General features: G+C 42.7%; 1 protein-coding gene across 1 annotated transcript in view; it reads right to left on the bottom strand.

The window, feature by feature from the left end:
- Bub1 (BUB1 mitotic checkpoint serine/threonine kinase) overlaps positions 1-9637 on the bottom strand; it is a 32451-nt gene extending 22814 nt beyond the window's left edge. Inside the window, exons 1-6 of the mRNA XM_050134385.1 lie at positions 9500-9637; positions 7326-7385; positions 7101-7239; positions 4947-5143; positions 4250-4293; positions 934-1034 (exon numbers count right to left, since the gene is read on the bottom strand). Of these exons, the coding sequence (XP_049990342.1) occupies positions 934-1034; positions 4250-4293; positions 4947-5143; positions 7101-7239; positions 7326-7385; positions 9500-9516 (558 nt within the window). The 5' untranslated portion in view covers positions 9517-9637. The remainder of the gene's footprint in view (positions 1-933; positions 1035-4249; positions 4294-4946; positions 5144-7100; positions 7240-7325; positions 7386-9499) is intronic.
- Between the last annotated feature and the right edge of the window lie 10580 nt (positions 9638-20217).

Here is a 20217-nt window from a genome sequence, read left to right as displayed (position 1 = left end):
TGTAAGATATAAATTGGACAATCCATACAATCTATCAAAGTTAGACATGCATGTTCTACTTCTAGGAATGTGTGCATTAGCAAAACAGATGTCTTTACATGGGATTAAACTACAAAAAGGTCCTAAAGAACACTGTCCTATGAAAGAGAAAGATGCTAAGAAACATGAAGCTGAAGAAGAGATCTGAGTATTTTTATGTTTACAAGCAAGCAAAGCAGAAGAGATTTAGATGGGTCAAAAATATTTACAGGGATGAAAAGTAGGTACAAGTAGGAAGCTACTTTTCCCCCATGGAAACAGCAGATAAAGATGCAGTTACCTATGTAATGGTTGGTAGCAAAAAATGATAAGATTATTTTCTGCTCTGTTGCAGAAATAGTATTTATTTTTTTATAGCTATGAGAGTGAGATAGACACATCCCAAATTTGAGAACAATAAAGTTTAAAAATCACATTAAAAAATTAAGTGCTAAACAGACGAGACATACAATATCAAGAGTGGTGTCAAATGTAGAGAAGAAGTGCCTGAAATGCTAGAGTTCTGGTTTGAGGTTATGAGCATAAATGTTTGAGGTTCTGGGTTTTTTTCTAGAGCAGGGCTCAAAAACCACCAAATGTGATCCAAAATAGGAATTTCCTGGGCATACAAAGAAGCCAGCAGAACAAACAGAGGATATTTAAAAAGAAAGAAACTGTGGACAGTGTTTGTGTGGCAGGTAGGGGATCTTAGGTTTGACAAGAAGTTATATTTGAGTTGAGCAAAGATAGATGAAAAGGCTCAGAGCTGCCATGGAGTGGTGGTGAAATGGAGGTCAGTCCCAGCAGACAGGGTCAATGGAATAAGATGCAAAGGCAGACATAAAAGACAGTCAGAATGGCTGTCCAATAACATTCCTTATTTCTATACAACATACAAATAAATGTTCTTGTTACCAGACTCTTAGGAACACAGGGTGAGTTTTTTCCTGGACTTGACTTTGTGGTCATGACTTGGTTTACAATCTGTGCACTATGCAGAGGTTCTGAGGTTGCAGCTATAAGTGAAAAGTAACATTAAATAAAATTAGCACACAATACATTCCACTGTTCTTTCGGTATGTTATATTTAAAACATCTACTTGGAGCTGGAGAGACGGCTCAGCAGTTAGGAGTATCTGTTCTTTTTCTTTTTAATATTTATTTATTATGTATACAATATTCTGTCTGTGTGTATGCCTGCAGGCCAGAAGAGGGCATCAGACCTCATTACAGATGGTTGTGAGCCACCATGTGGTTGCTGGGAATTGAACTCAGGACCTTTGGAAGAGCAGGCAATGCTCTTAACCACTGAGCCATCTCTCCGGCCAAAGAGCATTTGTTCTTACAGAGGACAAAAGTATAAGTCCCAGCACCCACATGGTGGTTCACAGTCATCTATAACTCTAGTTTCAGGGAATGTGGGTAATAGGTATGTATGCAGTGTAGACATACATGCAAGTAAAACACTCATACATATAAAATAAAACATCTAACACATATATACAAAAATTACTTTAAGGGGCTGGAGAGATGGCTCAGTGGTTAAGAGCACAGACTGCTCTTCCAGAGGTACTGAGTTCAATTCCCAGCACCCACATGGTGGCTCACAATCATATGTAGTGAGATCTGGAGCCCTCTTCTGGCATGCGGGCATACATGGAGACTGAACACTGTATACATAATAAAGAAATAAATCTTTAAAAAAATTACTTAAAAAAAATCAGTCCATTTTAAATTGTCTCAGAAAATGGACTAATTTTCAGCTAAGAAAAATATTAGAGAAAGTTAAGAAGTTAAGATACTATCTAGATGGAATATAAAGTCTAAGAGGTTATTTTAAACAAGATGACAGTGACTATTGTTGAAATGGGATCATTACCTCACCAACCCTGCATCTGACAGAGGGCTTATTTCCAAAGTACATAAAGAACTCAAGAAGCTAAACTTCAAAATACCACATAATCCAATTTTAAAAATGGGATACAGATCTAAATAGAAGAATTCTCAACGAAAGACTTACAAATGGCCAAAAGACTCTTAAAGAATTGCTCAACATCAAAGAAATTCAAATCAAAACGACTCTAGATACCATCTTATATCAGTCAGAATGGCTAAAATCAAAAACACTGTTGATAGCTTATGTTGGAGAGGATGTGGAATAAGAACACTCCTCCATTGCTGGTGGGAGTGCAAACTGGTACAGCCACTCTTGAAATCAATATGACGTTTTCTTAAGAATCTACCTCAAGACCAGGCTATACCAATTTTAGGCATATACCCAAAGGATGCGCAATCATACCACAAGACACTTGCTTAATTATGTTCATAGCAGCATTATTCATAATAGTCAGAACCTGGAAACAATCTAGATGCCCCTCAACCAAAAAATGGACACAGAAAATGTAATATATTTATACAATGGAGTATTACTCAGCTGTAAAAAAATAATGACCTCATGAAATTTGCAGGCAAATGGCTAGAACTAGAAAAAAAAAAAACATTCTGAGTGAGGTAACCCATACCCAGAAAGACAAACATGGTATGTACTCACTCATAGGTGGTTATTAGGAATAAAGTATAGGACAACCAACCTACAATCCACAGCCCTAGAGAGTCTAGATAACAAGGAAGGCCCAAAGAGGATGCATGGATTTCCTTGGGAAGGAGAAGTAGAAAAGATCTCCTAGGTAAACTGGGGACGGAGTTGGGGGTATGGAGGGATGGAGAGGGAGCAGGTTAGGTGGGCTATGTGCAGGAGGCCAGAATGGAGAGGGGAGAGTAACAAGAGACATCCTGATGTGGGAGCCATTTTAGGGTTAGGGAGAAACCCCAAGCCAGGGAAACCCCCAGGAATTCACAAGGATGACCCCAACTAAGACTCCTAGCAGTGGTGGAGAGGGTGCCTGAACTAGCCAACTACTGTAGGAGATTGGTGACTTCCTTAATTGCCATCAGAGATACGCTATCCAGTAACTGATGGAAGCAGAGAAGACAGAGATCCACAGACAAGCACTGTGCTAAGCTCCGAGTCTTTCAGAGGGAAGAGAGGAGGGATTGTACCAGCCAGGGGGGTCATGATAGGGGAATCAACAGAGACAGCTGACCTGAGCTTACAGGAGCTCATGGACACTGGACCAACAGTCAGGGAGCCTGCATGGGACAGACCTAGGTCCTCTGCATGTATGTGACAATCATGAAGCTTGGTCTCTTAGTAAGGTTTCTAACAGTGAGAGCAGGACCTCTCCCTGGTGCTTAGCTGGCTTTTGGTAACCTATTCCCCATGCTAGATTACTTGGCCCTGCCTCTACATAAAGGGAGGACTTGGTACCGCCTCAACTTGATGTGCCATGCTTTGTGCAAGCTCATGGGAGGTCTGTACCTTTCTCAATGGAGATGGAGAAATGGATGGGAAGGGGGCAGGTATATGGATAAGAGAAGGGAACGGGAGGAGAGGAGGGAAAATGGTTGATATGTAAAATAATAAAAAAATCATTATTTAAATAAAAATTTAAAAAATTAAATAAAATCACCTCCCAGTTAAATCAAACAAAAACGGGAAATAAAAAGCTACATTACGCCTACTTGATTCAATTTTGGAAAGATGAGGAATCCAGCATATCCTCTCTTAAGAATGATTTTTTCTTTTCTTTTTTAAGACAGCATACTGGAGGGGGAGGGAGGCTGGAGAGATGGCTCAGCGATTTTAAGAGCACTGACTGCTCCTCCAGAGAGGACCTAGGTTCAATTCCCAGCACTCATATGACAGCTCACACCTGTCTCTAACCCAGTTCCAGGAGATCTGACACCTTCATACCAAGAGACACAAAATAAAGTTAAATAAGACAGTATATTCTATGTAGCCCTGGCTATCCTCAAAACTTATGTTCCTTCTCTGTTAGCCTTCCTTCTGAGTACTGGGATTATAGGTATATGCCATTACACTATATCTAGATATAGGCTTATCATTTTTTGAGGTAAATTCATTAAGCTTTGCTTGCAGGTTTGCTCTATTACAGTGCTAAGACACAGCCCCCTTGCTATCCAGAGTTGTTTTGTGAGATTATTATCAGAGTGTCTTCCTATTACCCAAAACAGTAATTTGGCTTTTGGTTTTCAATAAATACTATATGAGGCTTTTTTTTTTAAACAAACAAAAACAAAAAACATTTAGTGCAAAAATTACAGACTAAATTTTCAGCAATCTAGACATTTTAGAAAAGTATTATTTTACCTTGAGCTGGCAAATGGGTTCTAGTAAGACGTGCCTGGAATAGACTAAATGATAATAGAAAACATATAAATATATATTTTAATTTTACAGTTTAATATACATCTATGTTGAAATGGAAACTAAATATAACAGGCAATAAAGACAGAAAATGAAAAACTTAATTTCAAAGTTGCTTTAAACTACAGAAATAAAATTCTGGGGATATTTGTATTAGAAAAGTCCTCTTTTTACACAGTTTATGTTAATATTTTTCAAATTCATCAAACACATACATCTACTTTGTCCATGAACCAAGAATGCAGATGTTAAAACTCAAAAATGTTCAACTACTACTTCACATATTTTATAATCTAAAACAATTACAATATCGCAAAGAAATCAAAACAGAAAACTCAAGGGAGGTCTGTCTTCATGAATGGACAACTCTATTCATGACTTAATGGGCTGTTCTGAGGGAAAAATTTGTTCTGTCTCTTCTATGTGCCTTTCTTCTGAAGTGATGTCCTGTGTTGTCTCACAATTCTGCAGTCTAGAGTGACATTATAAAATCTGTTACACACCATCCTAAGAACAGTATAAAGCTCTACATCTTCATTCAGATCTACAACACATATCCAGTATGACTTAGAGTTATTTAAAGTAGACAGATACAAAAATACACATGAAGGAAAAGATGAGTTATATATTTTGATACTACCTGTATCGTTGCTCTATTAGTTCTTTAGGCTCAGCCTGGTTTTGAATTCCTCTCTGAAAAACAGCACTGGCGTGCTGCAGCGCTCCCTGGGCTTCCAGATAGCCCGCCCAGGCTATATAGAGAGGAGATGACTTGGTTCCAATTCCCTGGTTATACAGAAACTCAAAAAACTGATGAAGATCACTGTTGTACTCAGCCTACAGAAACCCAGAGCAGAATCACATAAAAACAGTGAGGTACACAGAGATGATTAATGGATAAGGGACAGCTAGGACAGGGAGAACAGCTTCTACTAGGAAACTATGGTTGATAATTATATTCCAAAATAGCTAACAGAGAGGGTTGTGATTTTCAACACATAATAATAAATATTAGAGGTTATATACCAATTATTCAGACCACACATTGTACATCATTTACATGTTGTTACTCTATTCCATAATTATGAATAACATGACAATAATTATCAATACAAGACAACCAAACTGCTAGGCTAGGTCTGTCCTAGAACCCAGTCAGCCCTATACTGTTCAGTCTCCACGAAAGTCTAGGAATATATTGTATAGGTAAAGACATATGTTGTTCTTAGATGGGGAGTCTAAAAATCATCTCTCTCCTTGATATTAAAGGATTATGACAGTATTTCCCAAAATAGAAGGGTCTACAATGACTTATTACATGAAATATTGCTTTAGTCTTAACTTGAGGTTACTCAAGTTCCACAGGGTGCCTTTAATTATAGTATTTTATAATTTAAGGAACAATTTCATGTTCACTTTATCTATTCCATATGATTTTACTACTAGAATTCATAGCCCCAAGTTTTCATTTCAGATTAAATTAAAAAAGTTCTATCCTCTTTTTTAAATAGCTGATAACATTTTCTTTATTATTTAAATTTGGTTTTTCAAGACAGAGTTTCTCTGTGAAAACAGTTCTGGTTATCCTGGAGCTCACTCTGTAGACCAGGTTGGTCTCGAACACACAGAGACCCGCCTGCCTCTATCTCTTGAGTACTGGGATTAAAGGCATGTGCAGTCACCACCTGGCCTTGGTAACAATATTTTAATTAAAAACATGTTCCCACTAGGGGTTATTCTACCTGTAGTACATGATGTACAAATCTTAACTAATTTTCAAATTCTTTTAAAAACGTGTTATTATATTTGTATTGTTTGCAACAATTTTTAAATATAAATATATTTTGATCATATTCTTCCCCTCCCCTAAGCCCTTCCAGATCCTCTCTTCCTCCCTGCTCATACAACTTTAAGTTCTTTCTCAAAAAACAAAACAAAAACCCAATACAACAGCAAAACCCCCCAAACCTAGAAAACAAAATATATCAATGACTAAAAAGAAAAACACAAAAAAGGAAAGAAAAAAAAAAAAAGAACAAAAAACCCAAACTGTAACCAAATAAAAGCACACCAAAAACTGTGGAGTCCTTTATTTGTTGGTCAACTACTCCTGGACATGAGACCTGACACTCCACGTCAAAGCTGGATAAGACAAACCAAGAGAAGGCACGAGAGTCAGAGACCCACTTGTTCGAACACTCAGGAATCCCATGAAAATACTAAACCAGAAGCCATAATATAAACATAAGCCTGAAACTGCCTTCTCCTTCTGTTATGTAAGTCTGAGTTAAACTCCCAGAGACCTTAGGATCCAAGAGTTTATATGTTCCCTCTCTCAAGTACATTTCTTCTTTCCTTTTTTTTTCTTTTTGAGACAGGGTCTTGATACACAGCCTTGGTTGGCCTGGAACTCACAATGTAGACCAGTCTTGATCTTGAGCAGAGATCTGCCTGCTTCTTTCTCCCAAGTGCTGGGATTAAAGGTGTGAGCCTCCACAACCAGCTTCAACCACATTTCGTATCAAAATCAAACAATTCGTTTAACTTTCTGTTCCTATCTCATGTTGGAACACACATATACGAAATAAAGAGGAATTTTAAAATTATATCACTGATTCCTCAATATTTCGGAAGCTAAGGCTTTAAAATACATATCTCTGACTATGTAACTTCTAAAAAATTCATGACTGTAACCAAGAAATTGATAGGAAAAGGCAGTCTAAAATGATTCTAATAAGGGAGGGGGACCAAAAGTAAAACATATATTTAGTTATCTACCTGAAATTATACTCACAAATTTTAAACAATAATTGATGAATCTTGAGTCATTGTGGTACCTCTTCTCATCTAAAAATTCCTTCATTAGCTGTTGCAATAATGTTATCAAGTATTCTTTATTGTCAGGAAAATTTTCTTCTACCCACTTTATAAAGCTAGAAAAATATGAATATTAGTTTTCCACAGGGTAGTATATGGTTCCTTTGTTTAAAAGAAAACAAACAAACAAATACACACTAACCTTTCCCATTCCCCAAGTGGGTCATTGCCCTGGTAGCTTTGCATATGGGCTTCAAATGTGCTAGAACAGAAAAGTACATACATGAGAGGTTAGGAATAATTCCTAGAAAACAAAGACACATTTGATTCTACATTATGCCAGGTATATGCTTGAAAATGGGATCTTGAATATAACCCAAACATCACATAAAAGAACAATCATTCAGACGTGTTCAGAGAAATCAGAAGCAGTATTTGCCCCCAGGTCTATCTAGATTCATTGATCCCCAACGTCACTGCCACCCAGTGGGACCTAGACAGGTCTACTCAGGCCCTTCCCCTTATTTCTCAGTAGCACAGATAAGACGGGGTGAGAATAAGATCCAAAGAAAGCCTCTCCTTTGGTGTGACAGTCCCAGAGATGCTGTCCCAGAGGAAAAGAACATGATGACAGGGCTGGTAAACACCCACTTTGCTCTTCTTCGTTTCCTAACATCCCACCACAGCTTAAGTCAGCCAAGCAAACCAAATTCCAACGACCTCAGTTTGTTTGGAGTAAACAAAGAATAACATAAAAATAGTGCCATGTTACATGAAGCAATAAAAAGGAAAAGGTGTGGGCAAGCTAAGTAAGCGCGGAGTAAAAGCTATTTCTAAGGGAGTGACCTGTGATCAGTGTTAGAGCTACCACAACCAGGTGACGGAAATCATCAAGGCTGACAGAACCAGAGGGACAAAGCTGATGTACCAGGTGTGCTGGGCAGAAGAGGGGCAACGTTCTATCTGCATCTTAAGATGTCTGTGTTTTTCCACAGACAGAAATAGGGGTGGCAATACAAGTAGGAATCAGTTAGGAAGCTCTAGCAGAGTCCCAGTGGGTAGAACGGGGTGCCAGGGTGAGACTAGACCGTGGAAAATTTCAGAGGGAAGATGGGTATGAATCAAGGTGAAAAACAATCATAGGCTTTTAAACTGAGAAATGATAAGATTAGGGGAAAAAGAATTTAAAAGTAGTATTTTTGCAGAATTGACCAGAAAAATCAATCTCAAAATGTAACTCACTAGCATACTGAAATGGCTAGTCAGAGAAACTACAGACAGCAATGGCTTTTTCATAATTTCACTGACAGAAGTAGTACAGGTTTTAGAAATGTTAGTATTTGTTTTTTAATTATGTCTAGGAATTTCACTTTTCTACTTAAAGGAACATATTTTGGATTCTTGTCGACATGTCTGAATTGTCAGCACCATGACTTTTGTCTTTGGAAGTTCTTGCTTATCAAAATAAGAATACAACTATTGTCGAAAGCAAACATTTAATAGCCTCACACTAAACGTACTCTCTGGGAAAATAGCATAGACACACTGTAACTTAATACTAAAACACCTAATCATTAAAATAAACTAGCTTTTTAATGGTCAAGATACCTGTTTCTTTCTTTTAATGGGGAGAGGTTTTCAAAAGAATATTTAGTTGACCTGATTAAAAATTAAATTGCCTTACGCCAACAGATTTGGAGTATCTTATTCTCTGGATACCCAAAGGGCTGATTAAAAAAAAATAAAATTTTATTTCCTGTAACACGATTTAACAGTTTTTAAAAATGGTTTTACATCACAGGCTGGTATGTCATTTAAGGCAAAAACAAAAAACAAAAACAACAAAAAAAGCAATCAGTGTGGGAACTTAAAAATCTGCTTGCAGATAGAAACAAATGGCTCTGACAACAAGCATTTCTTCATAAACTTCAGCTTTAATTTTTTTCCCCAACATAGCAGGTAAGCAAGAAGTAGTAAATTCTTCCCCGAGTTAACTAGCACTTTTATTAAGAGACTTTGAAATTTTCTCCTAAAACCTTCACCACACGAGCTTTGGGGACTTGGGGGCGGGGCGTCTGTTCAGAGGGAGCTTCCCTTGGGTGGAAAAGGCGCGTGTCACTTCCGACCGCCCTGAAGGTCCTTCCTGCAAACTGCCCCAAATCCCCCAAATCTCGGCCCACACAACGGCAGCCGGCTGCAGTTTGCAGCTCCCACTCGACCCCAGCGACCCGGAGGCCGCCACCATGGCGGAGGCATGGAGGGCGAACTCCCAAGGGAAGCCGCTGAGGAGAAAGCCCGGCTGAGGGCCCCGGCCTCAACCGTCCTGGCCGGCTCTCGGCTCGGCTCGCGCCTTCACACTACCTGAGGGACACTCACCGAAAGACATCTTCCATGACGAGAGAAAGCGCGGCGCGGCGAAACACCGAACCAGCCGCCGCCACTCCAGTGGCACTCACTCCGAAGCCGCCGATTCGAATCCCCCGCGCAGTCGAAGTCTTAACGCGGAGCGTTGGCAGCGCGCCTGATCATTGGTCTCGGCTGAGGGAGAGCTGGCCTAATGAATAGGCCGTTGCGAGGAGACGAACTCCAGCCCCCCCCCCCCCCCCCCCCCCCCCCCACCCCCCCCCCCCCCCCCCCCCCCCCCCCCCGGCACGGGCCGTTCCTCCCACTTCCAGCGAGCCTTCTGGAGAGCCTTAGTCTAGGTGCCATTTCCGTTCTAGTGAGACGGTTTATAAATTCCGTGCCAAGCTGAACTTGACCACTTTGTGACTAGAACTACTTGAGCCTTCTTGGGTCCTGAGAGTCGCGAATCTTTGCTTTGCTTAAATAACAGAAAGTGGTTAGCTGGTGAGCTGACTCAGCGGGTAAAGGCACTTGCCGCCAAGGCTGACCTTACGAAATCCATTCCCAGAATCCACAAGGTAAAAGGAAAGGAAACCAACTTCCTCAAGTTGGCGTCTGATCTCCACATGCATGCTGTGGCGTACACAGGTAACAAATGAGGAGACCACAATTCTCCATGCACATAGTCACTCACACCGTCACACGCACGCATATGCATAAAAATAAATTTTTTTTAGAGTCCAGATATTCAAAAATAAATACAGAACATGTTCATGTGCCGTTAAGAGTAAGTTGAGAAATAATCTAGTCTTCTGTGTTCCTTGAGTTTTAATAACTTCCCACATTGCCTCTCAAGGCTCACTTGACCAAAGCAAGTAAAACATAAAACGCTCACGTAATATTGCCTTCCTGTTTCTAGCGGTCCAGTGAGTGTTTCAGCTCCCTGAAGTTGTTAAATGAGATACATGGCAGCTCTGGACAGGTAGACATTTCCTAATCTAGAGAAAAGAATTAAGAGTGACTTCTCATTTGATTTCTTAAAGTCTTCGAGCTAGCGGGATAGTTCTGACATGTTTTTAACTTGCCACTAGACTATTACCTGTAATCACGATATTGGCAGATATCAGAATATGGTAAGCACCACTCTGGGGAGTTCTGGGTTCTTGTGGTCCATGTGGATAGTGGCAAGCAAAATAAAAGGGCTGGAGAGATGGCTCAGTGGCATTGCCTACTCTTCCAAAGGTCCTGAGTTCAATTCCCGGCAACCACATGGTGGCTCACAACCATCTGTAATGAGGTCTGGTGCCCTCTTCTGACCTGCAGACACACACACAGACAGAATATTGTATACATAACAAATACATAAATAAATATTTTTAAAAAAAGAATATATACTTCCCACAACTCCAGGGAACCTAGACAACAGAGAACCCTAAGAGAGACATATATGGATCTAATCTACTTGCGAGAAGAAAAAGACAAGATCTCCTGAATAAATTGGGAGCATGGGGTCATGGGAGAGTGCAGAAGGGAAGTGGGGGGAGCGGAGAAAAATATACAACAATAAAAACAATAAAAAGAAAAAAGGATACACATTTCAATCCCAGAACTGGGCAGAGGCAGACAGATCTCGGTGAATTCAAAGCCAGGCTGCTCTATACAGTAGTTCCAGGATAGCCAGGGCTACACAGAGAAACCCAAGCTCTAAAAACAAACGAAAATACACTTACAAAGGGGAGAGTTCCCCAGAGCAGAGAGAAAGCTTAGAGAAAACACAGTGAAGGTTGTACAAAGGACTGGGGCTCTCACGTCACATTCGCTGGGCTTTTGGGTCATTTTCATAGCACTAAATTTCATGTGCATGCTCTCTTGTATGTAGTGGTCTTTATAAATTTATCCATAGCATGTGTCATTAGCATATTAGTGTTCGAATGCTACCTTCCAGCACGCTGGGGTTCAGGGCCAGTGGCTTTGGACAGTTCTAGAGGGCCTCGCCTAGCAGTTTCAGCCGCCCATCGTGCCAACAGGTTGCACTCCTAGACTAACTTAGTAGCCTTTGTGTAAGGCTTTTGGACTTCACTCTCCACAGAACTTACTCAGAATCTAAATCACACTCTTTAGTTTGCCTTCTTGGGAGCAAAGGAAAGGACAGAGGAGAGGTAAGGTGCACCTAAGCTACCTACAGACCCATCTACTCGATGTTTTGTTTGGGCGTACATACTGTCCATTCTCCTGTGTGGTACACAATCGTGCTTTGCGTTGGACTGAGGCTGTCTCTGAACAAAATCTTCTAGTTACAACAATGGAAAGCTGTGATAGCCTCGGTTTATCGTTGTCGTTTGTGCTTCCTTAATCAGTCTTGTTTTACATGTGCTAGGAAGAATAGGGGACACTGTAAAAGACTGTGGCTGAGTATGACTGTCCAAAACTAACCATGACCTGCCACCACAGAGCCACTCTTTAAACCGTGCCTCCAGTCAAACCTCCACCAGTCAAAACTGTCCTCACAACCCGGTGGGGAATCACAGAAGAGCGGCTGCTGGGTACAAACAGCCAGGGGTTCTGCCCATTGCTCTCTTGTGGTGTGCTCGATAAACCTGTCATTCCTGAAGATACTGTGGTGTCTGTTTCAGGCGTCTGTCCCTTCCCTCTCTGTGGACATTTGTCTAGAATTTGGGATAAGAAGTTTCAATAAGTAAAAACTGTCCAAGTTTTCCCTCTGCCACCTTTGTACGTGATGAGCTGGACCCCAAAGCAATAGTGTAAAGGAAAACCATAATTCCTGCCTGTTTTCCACCCATGTAGCAGGGTTTTTTTTTTGTCCCACTCCCAATTTTGCCATTTTTCTTACCTCGAGTTTCTGAAAAATGGCCAGAGACCACTCCATTAGAGGACATCCCCTGCAGTGCCCTCATCTGAAAAGAAGGGACTGTCCAGACAAGCTCCAGGGTGTCTTTGAGCTCTTAGCTTTATTATGGTTGAATGATTTCTAAAGTTCACACACCGAAATGCTGAGGACAGGCCGTACCTTGCTACAGAGCTACAGCCCTGGGTTGTGATGTTCACACCCTGGGGCCCCCATAAAAGCAGCATTCATTTCCCTGATTGCTAAGGAAGTTGAGCATGACCTTAAGTGTCTTTTGGCCATTTGAACTTCTTCTGTTGAGAATTCTCAGTTCAGCTCAGTGCCCCATTTTATAATTGGGTTGATTAGCCTTTTACGGTCTAGTTTCTTGAGTTCTTTATATATTTTGGAGATCAGACCTTTGTCAGTTGTGGGGTTGGTGAAGATCTTCTCCTAGTCAGTAGGTTGCCTTTTTGTCTTAGTGACAGTGTCCTTTGCTTTACAGAAGCTTCTCAGTCTCAGGAGGTCCCATTTATTCAGTGAGGCCCTTAATGTCTGTGCTGCTGGGGTTATACGTAGGAAGTGGTCTCCTGTGCCCATGTGTTGTAGAGTATTTCCCACTTTCTCTTCTATCAGGTTGTGTGTTCGGACTGATATTGAGGTCTTTAATCCATTTGGACTTGAGTTTTGTGCGTGGTGATAGATATGGATCTATTTTCATTCTTCTACAGATTAGACATCCAGTTTTGCCAGCACAATTTGTTGAAGATGCTCTCTTTTTTCCATTGTATACTTTCAGCTCCTTTATCGAAAATCAGGTGTTCATAGGTTTGTGGGTTAAAGTCAGTTCATAGGTTTGTGGGAAATGCAAATCAAGACAACTTTAAGATACCTGTCAGAATGGCTAAAATAAAAAACACCAATGATAGCCTTTGCTGGAGAGGTTGTGGAGAAAGGGGTACACTCATCCGTTGCTGGTGTGAATGCAAACTTGTGCAACCACTCTGGAAAGCAGTGTGGAGGTTTCTCAGGAAATTCGGGATCAACCTACCCCTGGACCCAGCATTACCACTCTTGGGAATATACCCAAGAGAGGCCTCATCATACAACAAAAGTATATGCTCTACTATGTTCATAGCAGCATTGTTTGTAATAGCCAGAACCTGGAAACAACCTAGATGCCCTTCAATAGAAGAATGGATGAAAAAAGTATGGAATATATACATATTAGAGTACTACTCAGCAGTAAAAAACAAGGACTTCTTGAAGTTTGCAGGCAAATGGATGGAAATAGAAAACACTATCCTGAGTGAGGTAAGCCAGACCCAAAAAGAGGAACATGGGATGTACTCACTCATATTAGGTTTCCTAGCCATAAATAAAGGACATTGAGCCTATAATTCGTGATCTTAGAGAAGCTAAATAAGAAGGAGAACCCAAAGAAAAAGATATAGGCATCCTCCTGAATATTAACCTTCATCAGGCGATGTAAGGAGACAGAGACAGAGACCCACATTGGAACACCGGACTGAAACCTCAAGGTCCAAATCAGGAGCAGAAGGAGAGAGAGCACGAACAAGGAACTCAGGACCACGAGGGGTGCACCCACACATGAGACAATGGGGATGTTCTATTGGGAACTCACCAAGGCCAGCTGGCCTGGGTCTGAAAAAGCCTGGGTTAAAACCGGTCTCGCTGAACATAGCGGACAATGAGGACTACTGAGACCTCAAGAACAATTTCAATGGGTTTTTGATCCTACTGCACGTATTGGTTTTGTGGGAGCCTAGGCAGTTTGGATGCTCACCTTACTAGACCTGGATGGAGGTGGGTGGTCCTTGGACTTCCCACAGGGCAGGGAACCCTGATTGCTCTTTGGGCTGAGGAAGGAGGGGGACTTGATTGGGGGAGGGGGAGGGAAATGGGAGGCGGTGGCGGGGAAGAGACAGAAATCTTTAATAAATAAAATAAATTTAAGAAAAAAGATTGACATTAAAAAAAAAGCAGCATTCATTAATGAGGCCCCCAAGTCAGTTCCATAGTGTGTAACTCAGTTATGTAAGCCCTGGATAGGGTGTTCAGGAGGCCACCAAGAGCCATGTGCCCTTGGGAAAGTCACAAAACCTTGCTGGTTATTCATTTGTAGAAGAAGCTTAAAGGAAACCTGCCCACCAAATGTAGAAGGTTATGCCATAACCCACCATCAACCACTGCATGTGGGAATGCCCTCTAAATGACCTTGCTGTGCTCAGGGATGGAGGTGGATTGTAGGTCTGCTGTCCTCCCGGGGCCAAGAGGCCAGGTGCGATGCAGAAACAGTTTTAGAGCCCTGTTCTTGTGCTAAGACCCAGACAGCTCTTGGAGACTAATCCAGATGCCATCTTCAGTCTATTATGGACCAGTTCATTCTTCTCCGAGCCAATCACTGTCGGCTTCCTTCACTCCAGCTTTTCTCTTCAGCTCTTCATCTGGACTCTATCATGGGAGAGATTTCTGGGCATGGCCCAGGGATAGCTGGAACATCTGCTGTACTGCCTCTGACCTCTCCTATGCTACTGATGCCTCCAAAGGACTCCCAGTTCCCAGCTGGGTACTTTCGGTCCTTCGTTGTAGAACTGTCTAGAGGCGCTTCAGTGTTCTAGGGAGGGCAGCATCTTGGTCCAACTTTGCTGCCTGTCAGGACGAATGCTCTGGGGAAAAGGAAAGGACTGGGGAGGATCTTGGAAGGCAGGAGAGGAAGCTGTCAAAACCAACCCTCAGGAGGCTGCTAGATGGGGTGCTGAAGTAGACACCTCTTCCATATTATACCTCAGAATTTCTCCTTCTTTGGAAATAAGAATTTTTGCAGATGTAATCAAATTGATAAGTCTTACATATTGGATTAGGCTGAGCTCTTAACCTGGCGTCCTTGTGAGAAGAGGGAAGTTTGAAAATAAATACCAGGAAAGAAGGTCACATAATGAGTAAGACAGTTAGGAGAATGATACGATGCAGCTACAAACCAAGGAATGCTGGTGATTTCTGGAAGCCACTACAGTCTATGAAGAGGCAAGGAATTCTCCCCTGAAGCTTACAGGGACAAGATACTGCAACAGACATTCATCTTCAGACTGACCGTGAGAGAACAGGTTTCTGTTGTTACCCTACCCATTTGGAGTATTTCTGTGGCAGGACACTAAAACAGTGGCCGTTGGACCGATTTAAATTAGCCAAAGTGACTCAAAGGCAATTTTCCTAAGTCATTTATTGAACAGCTTCTCCTTGTCTCCAAGGAAGTGCCTTGGAGACAGCTAGGGAGCTTCTGATTCTTGCTGCTCTGGGCACAGAAGAGGGTTATGTTTCTCTGGCTCTTGGAAGTGGGTGCGACATGTGGAAAGATTCTTCTAGGATCTTCCAGGATAGTCCAGATTATGGGTGTTATCTCTGGTATCCTTTGCCAGTCAATAGGGGACTGGATTCACATTTGTGCTTTGATTCAGAAGCCTGCAGAGCTTCACATGGGTGTCATTTGAAGCAGTGTGGCCTGGGAGAGAGGAGGAGGTTGTTTGTCAGAGTGAAGTCTGTTTGTCACAGGGTTCTAGGCAGACATTTGATTCTATCCTCATCACAGTGTAGAGTTTGGAGGTCTTGAGTCCTTATTCACCTTTGTCCTAAAAACAGCCTTCCCCCTCCAAAAAACCTCTCTACCACTCAGGTTTATCTTTTATGAATAGAAAAGAAGTTACTAAGCAGTTACCTCCTCTACCCCTAGAGTTCCTAAACTCTTTATTCCCTTTTACTCCACTTGCAAAATGCTTTGCTTTGTTTGTTCAGATAAGGTTGCAGGTACTCCAGGATGACCTTGAACTTATGACCTTCTGCCTTCACCTCCCAAATGATAGGGATTACAGGTGTGTGTCACCTTGTTTGGCCAATTGTGTCTTTTCTAAGCCCTCTTCTTGCTATTAAATGGCTATGAAACACAGCAATGGCAGCCAGTAGACAATGTCCTTTTGTGCTTTGGTGTCGCCTGGAGCCATGCATCCATAAACCCATGGCAGTCTTATCTGATTCCTATCACTTCTCTAAAATTTTAGAATATTTACTTTATGTGTTATAGTAGTTTGCCTACACCTATGTATCCTCCACAAGTGTGCCTAGTGTCTATGGAGGTCAGAAATGGGCACTGGATCCCCTGGATGGAACCAGAATTACAGATGGGGGTGAGCCAGCACGTGAGTGCTGGGTACCAAACCTGGGTCCTCTGCAAATGCAACAAGTGCTCTGAATTGCTGAGCCACCTCTCTGTCCTCATCACCCATCACTTCTTAGAATGAACCTCCTTCCAATACCATCTTTTCTGCCCATATGTATGTATACATTATATGGGCATATGCACATGTACACAGGCACACACACAACAACATTCTTCCAGTATCTTCCACAGATATGCAATGCACAATTCTCCAAAAACTTATGGTGACTTATAAGAGCAGAAGCTTCCTCCACCCCCACTTGAGCTGCATACAATGGAAGATAGCATACTTACTTGTCTTTCTACTTTCTAGGTCTCTAGGCCAGGAGAAGGAAGGTCAAGAGTAGCTGGAGTAACAGATTCAGTAACCACTTGTACTGCTCACAGACTGATTTGGGTGTTGGCCTTCTGGGAGTGCCTAGGAGGTTACTTTCCCAAAGTGAGCAATGAAAGGCTCTGCCTGATGGATTCTGACATCTGGATATCATCTGTGTCCTTTCCAGTTGTAAAAGCCTGTGTGGCAACATGATGCTGATGATTCTATCATCTGGTCTCAGGTGAGAGGACAGGATCAGAATTTCCAGGTAGCGTGTGTTAGACATAAACTTTTGTCTTTAAAAGCCCTAAGTTTTGGGTGCTAAGGGTCACCATGCTATGCAGAACCATGTGGTAATGGCTTCCGTAAAAACCAGGAGAAGATGCTTTCCTCATTTTGGCACACCTGGTACTTGGCAATATCCATACTTTAGATTGGAAGAGACAAGTGTAAAGAAAGGAAAAATAGGATACAGAGAAATGACTGATGGATGGGTAGAGCAGAAAGAATGGCCCCGAGCCAAGCATTTAGTCTTCTGAAGTCTCCCACATTCTGGATTCCCATTACGTGGGGACAGGGATGTTACTCTTTGCCATCAGTGGGTATTGCTACTTAAAGTTACATGGATGGTGTGGTCGATAAACAAATAGCCCACCAATAATGTTTATATCCTAACCTCTGAAACCTAAGAATATGTGGTCTTCTTTGGTAAAGGTGGCATTGCTGATGTGACTTAAGGATGTTGAGATTTAAAAAGCTACCCTGTATATCAATGTAAATGAGTACATTAAGAGGGAGACAAGAAGGTTAGTCAAGAGAAGAAAAGAAGATGGAATTCTGGTAGCAGAGGTCAGAGTGATGTTCTTTGAGGAGAGAGAAAGGAGCTGAGAGGCAAGAATGTAAGCAGTGCCCCAGAGCTAGAAAAGCCATGGGAACAGATTGTTCCCCAGTAGCCTCCAAAGTGAACCCAGCCCTACCAACACCATGATTTTAGCCCTAGGAAATCCAGCTTGAACTTCTGACATCTGGGACTATAAATAATTATATTTGTGCAGTGTAAGGCAATCAACCTGTTGTAACTTGAGAGTAAAAGGAAATTCCTCCAGGTAGCATCCCCTGACCTAAAGACAGCCTATGAAAGAAAGGGAGAAGCTAGCATGTTCTTGTGTATGACCACAGCAGTAACGAAGGGAAAGAGAGACAGAGAAGGAGGGAGGGAGGGAGGGAAGGAGGGAGGGAGGGAGGGAGGAAGAGAGGGAGGGAGGGGGAAAGAGGAAGAGAAAGTGAGGAGGAAGGGAGGGAGGGGGAAGGAGGAAGAGAGAAAGAGAAAGGGGGAGGAAGGGAGGGAGGGAGGGAGGAAGGGAGGGAGAGAGAGAGATTGATTCCTGGTAGGTGAATTATGTTCATTATCTTCTGTCTATACCCAACTACCTTGCACTGCTTGCCATCCTGTAGGTTTGTACTGAACCACCTCCAGATTGAAGGGACCCAATACCCAATTTGGGGTGGTGGCCTCTGAGCAGATGCCAGACCACCTCTGGCCCTGGGAGCCAGGCAAAATTGGCTGGATGGGTGGTTCTGTTGAGTGGAAGAAATGGTTTAGCGTTAAGCATCTGTCTGTGGTCTAAAGAAATTAGTCCAGCAACCCCTTTGAGGACCTGATACTTGTTTCAAATGACCCACAAATCTGGAGGGACAACTTACTGGTGGGATAGTGGTTCTCTGTAAGGATGGGAGAATACCGGTGGAGTTCAAATGCTCTGGACAGCCCTTTGCCTCAAGCCTAGGAGGAGGGTGCCAGGGAGGGCGTGTGGCAGACAGGTAAAAAGGGAGGAGACATGTTAGTGAGCTGGGAGGAAACCAGTCTGGTAGAAGGATAAGTAGCAGTGCCAGTAAGCCAGGAGTTCTGAGGAGGTGTGTAGAGAGAGAACAGCCTGCAGCCTTAAACACACAGATGGAGCGCACTCCCGACCTGGGGCTTGGGGACTCATCCCTGCACCGCTACCTGGATGGAGAATTCTGGACCCTCAAGAACGAGATGCGCAGAGCCCTGGGGAGCTCTCCTCTCTTCCAGCCCAGGTAATGCAGTGGAGTAGCAATTTCTGTCCCTCTGGGCTGACCGGATTTGCCCCTGGCAGGCCGGGTGGGATGTGAGCTGCATCTTAGTGGCAGCTGGCCTCATCCTCACTTCTGGTGAGGAAAGGAATCTCCTACTAGATGTGTGGTCGCTGCCTTCCTCTTCCTGAGTTCCTAAAGGTTGTTCTCCCCACCACTCTCTGAAGATGCTGGGCTAAAGTGTGGGCTTTACAAGGATAGGTGCTCAGGCTTATTTTGCATCTAAATCTGTTTCTGAGTTTCCCTCTGGCTTGGCAGGGCAGAACCCACAGAAAACAGAGATAGGGTGCGCGCATCTGGGATGGATGCCCCTCCAGGGAGGGGTAATGCTGTCTGGGCGGGGAGGGGCGGCGGGAGGCTTGCTTAGGAAAGTTTTTTTGGTGAGCCAGTGCAGAGGAATGGCAAACCGGGTGGGCGCGTTGGCTTGCGGAGGGAGGTTCTAGGTCTTTTACACTGGTTTTGATGGCACTGCACGCCAGACAGGGAGATCCAGGGGTTGTATATAGAAAACAGCTGTCATGAAGGTGAAGACCTCAGCACCGGGACCCCAAAAGCCTGATTACAGACATTTACTTTGTAGTTTTAACATAGGAAAATCCTAATTTAGAATGTTAAAATCACGCTACCATTTGGGAAATGGAGGCAGGAAAACCAGGAATTCAAGGTAATTCTCAGCTACCTAGGTTCAGAACAACTGAGGCCACAGAGACCCTGTCTAAAAAAGCAAAATAAAACAAAACACCCCCCCCATCAAAACCACCAGAAAACAGACAAAACTCAGTATGTTCCAGAGAGAACTCCCTCCTACCCAGTTGTGAGAGCCTGGCATTGGGTGGTTCACGCCTTTAATCCAAGCACTCAATAGACAGAGGCAGGTGGATCTCTGTGAGTTTGAGGTCAGCCTGGTCTACAGAGTGAGTTCCAGGACAGCCAGGGCTACATAGAGAAACCCTGTCTTGAAATGTGTGTGTGTGTGTGTGTGTGTGTGTGTGTATGAGAGAGAGAGAGAGGAGAAAGAGAGAAGAGAAGAGAAGAGAAGAGAAGAGAAGAGAAGAGAAGAGAAGAGAAGAGAAGAGAAGAGAAGAGAAGAGAAGAGAAGGGGATGTCTGGGCAGCGAGTGCAGGTGGAAGGTGACGTCCAGATTTTGAAATACCCTTTGAGAAGACCCTGGTTATGTCTTTGAGTGTCCCCCACACTTTTCAACCTTTTTTTTCCCCTCACCAATAGTTCTTTAGGTCACT

Source organism: Alexandromys fortis, unplaced genomic scaffold, assembly GCF_014885135.2.
Source record: "Alexandromys fortis isolate MF-2015 unplaced genomic scaffold, M_Fortis_MF-2015_v1.1 scaffold_6, whole genome shotgun sequence".
Taxonomy (NCBI): Eukaryota; Metazoa; Chordata; class Mammalia; order Rodentia; family Cricetidae; genus Alexandromys; species Alexandromys fortis.
The sequence above is the reverse complement of the archived record's forward strand: the minus strand, read 5'-3'. Positions and strand labels throughout refer to the sequence as shown.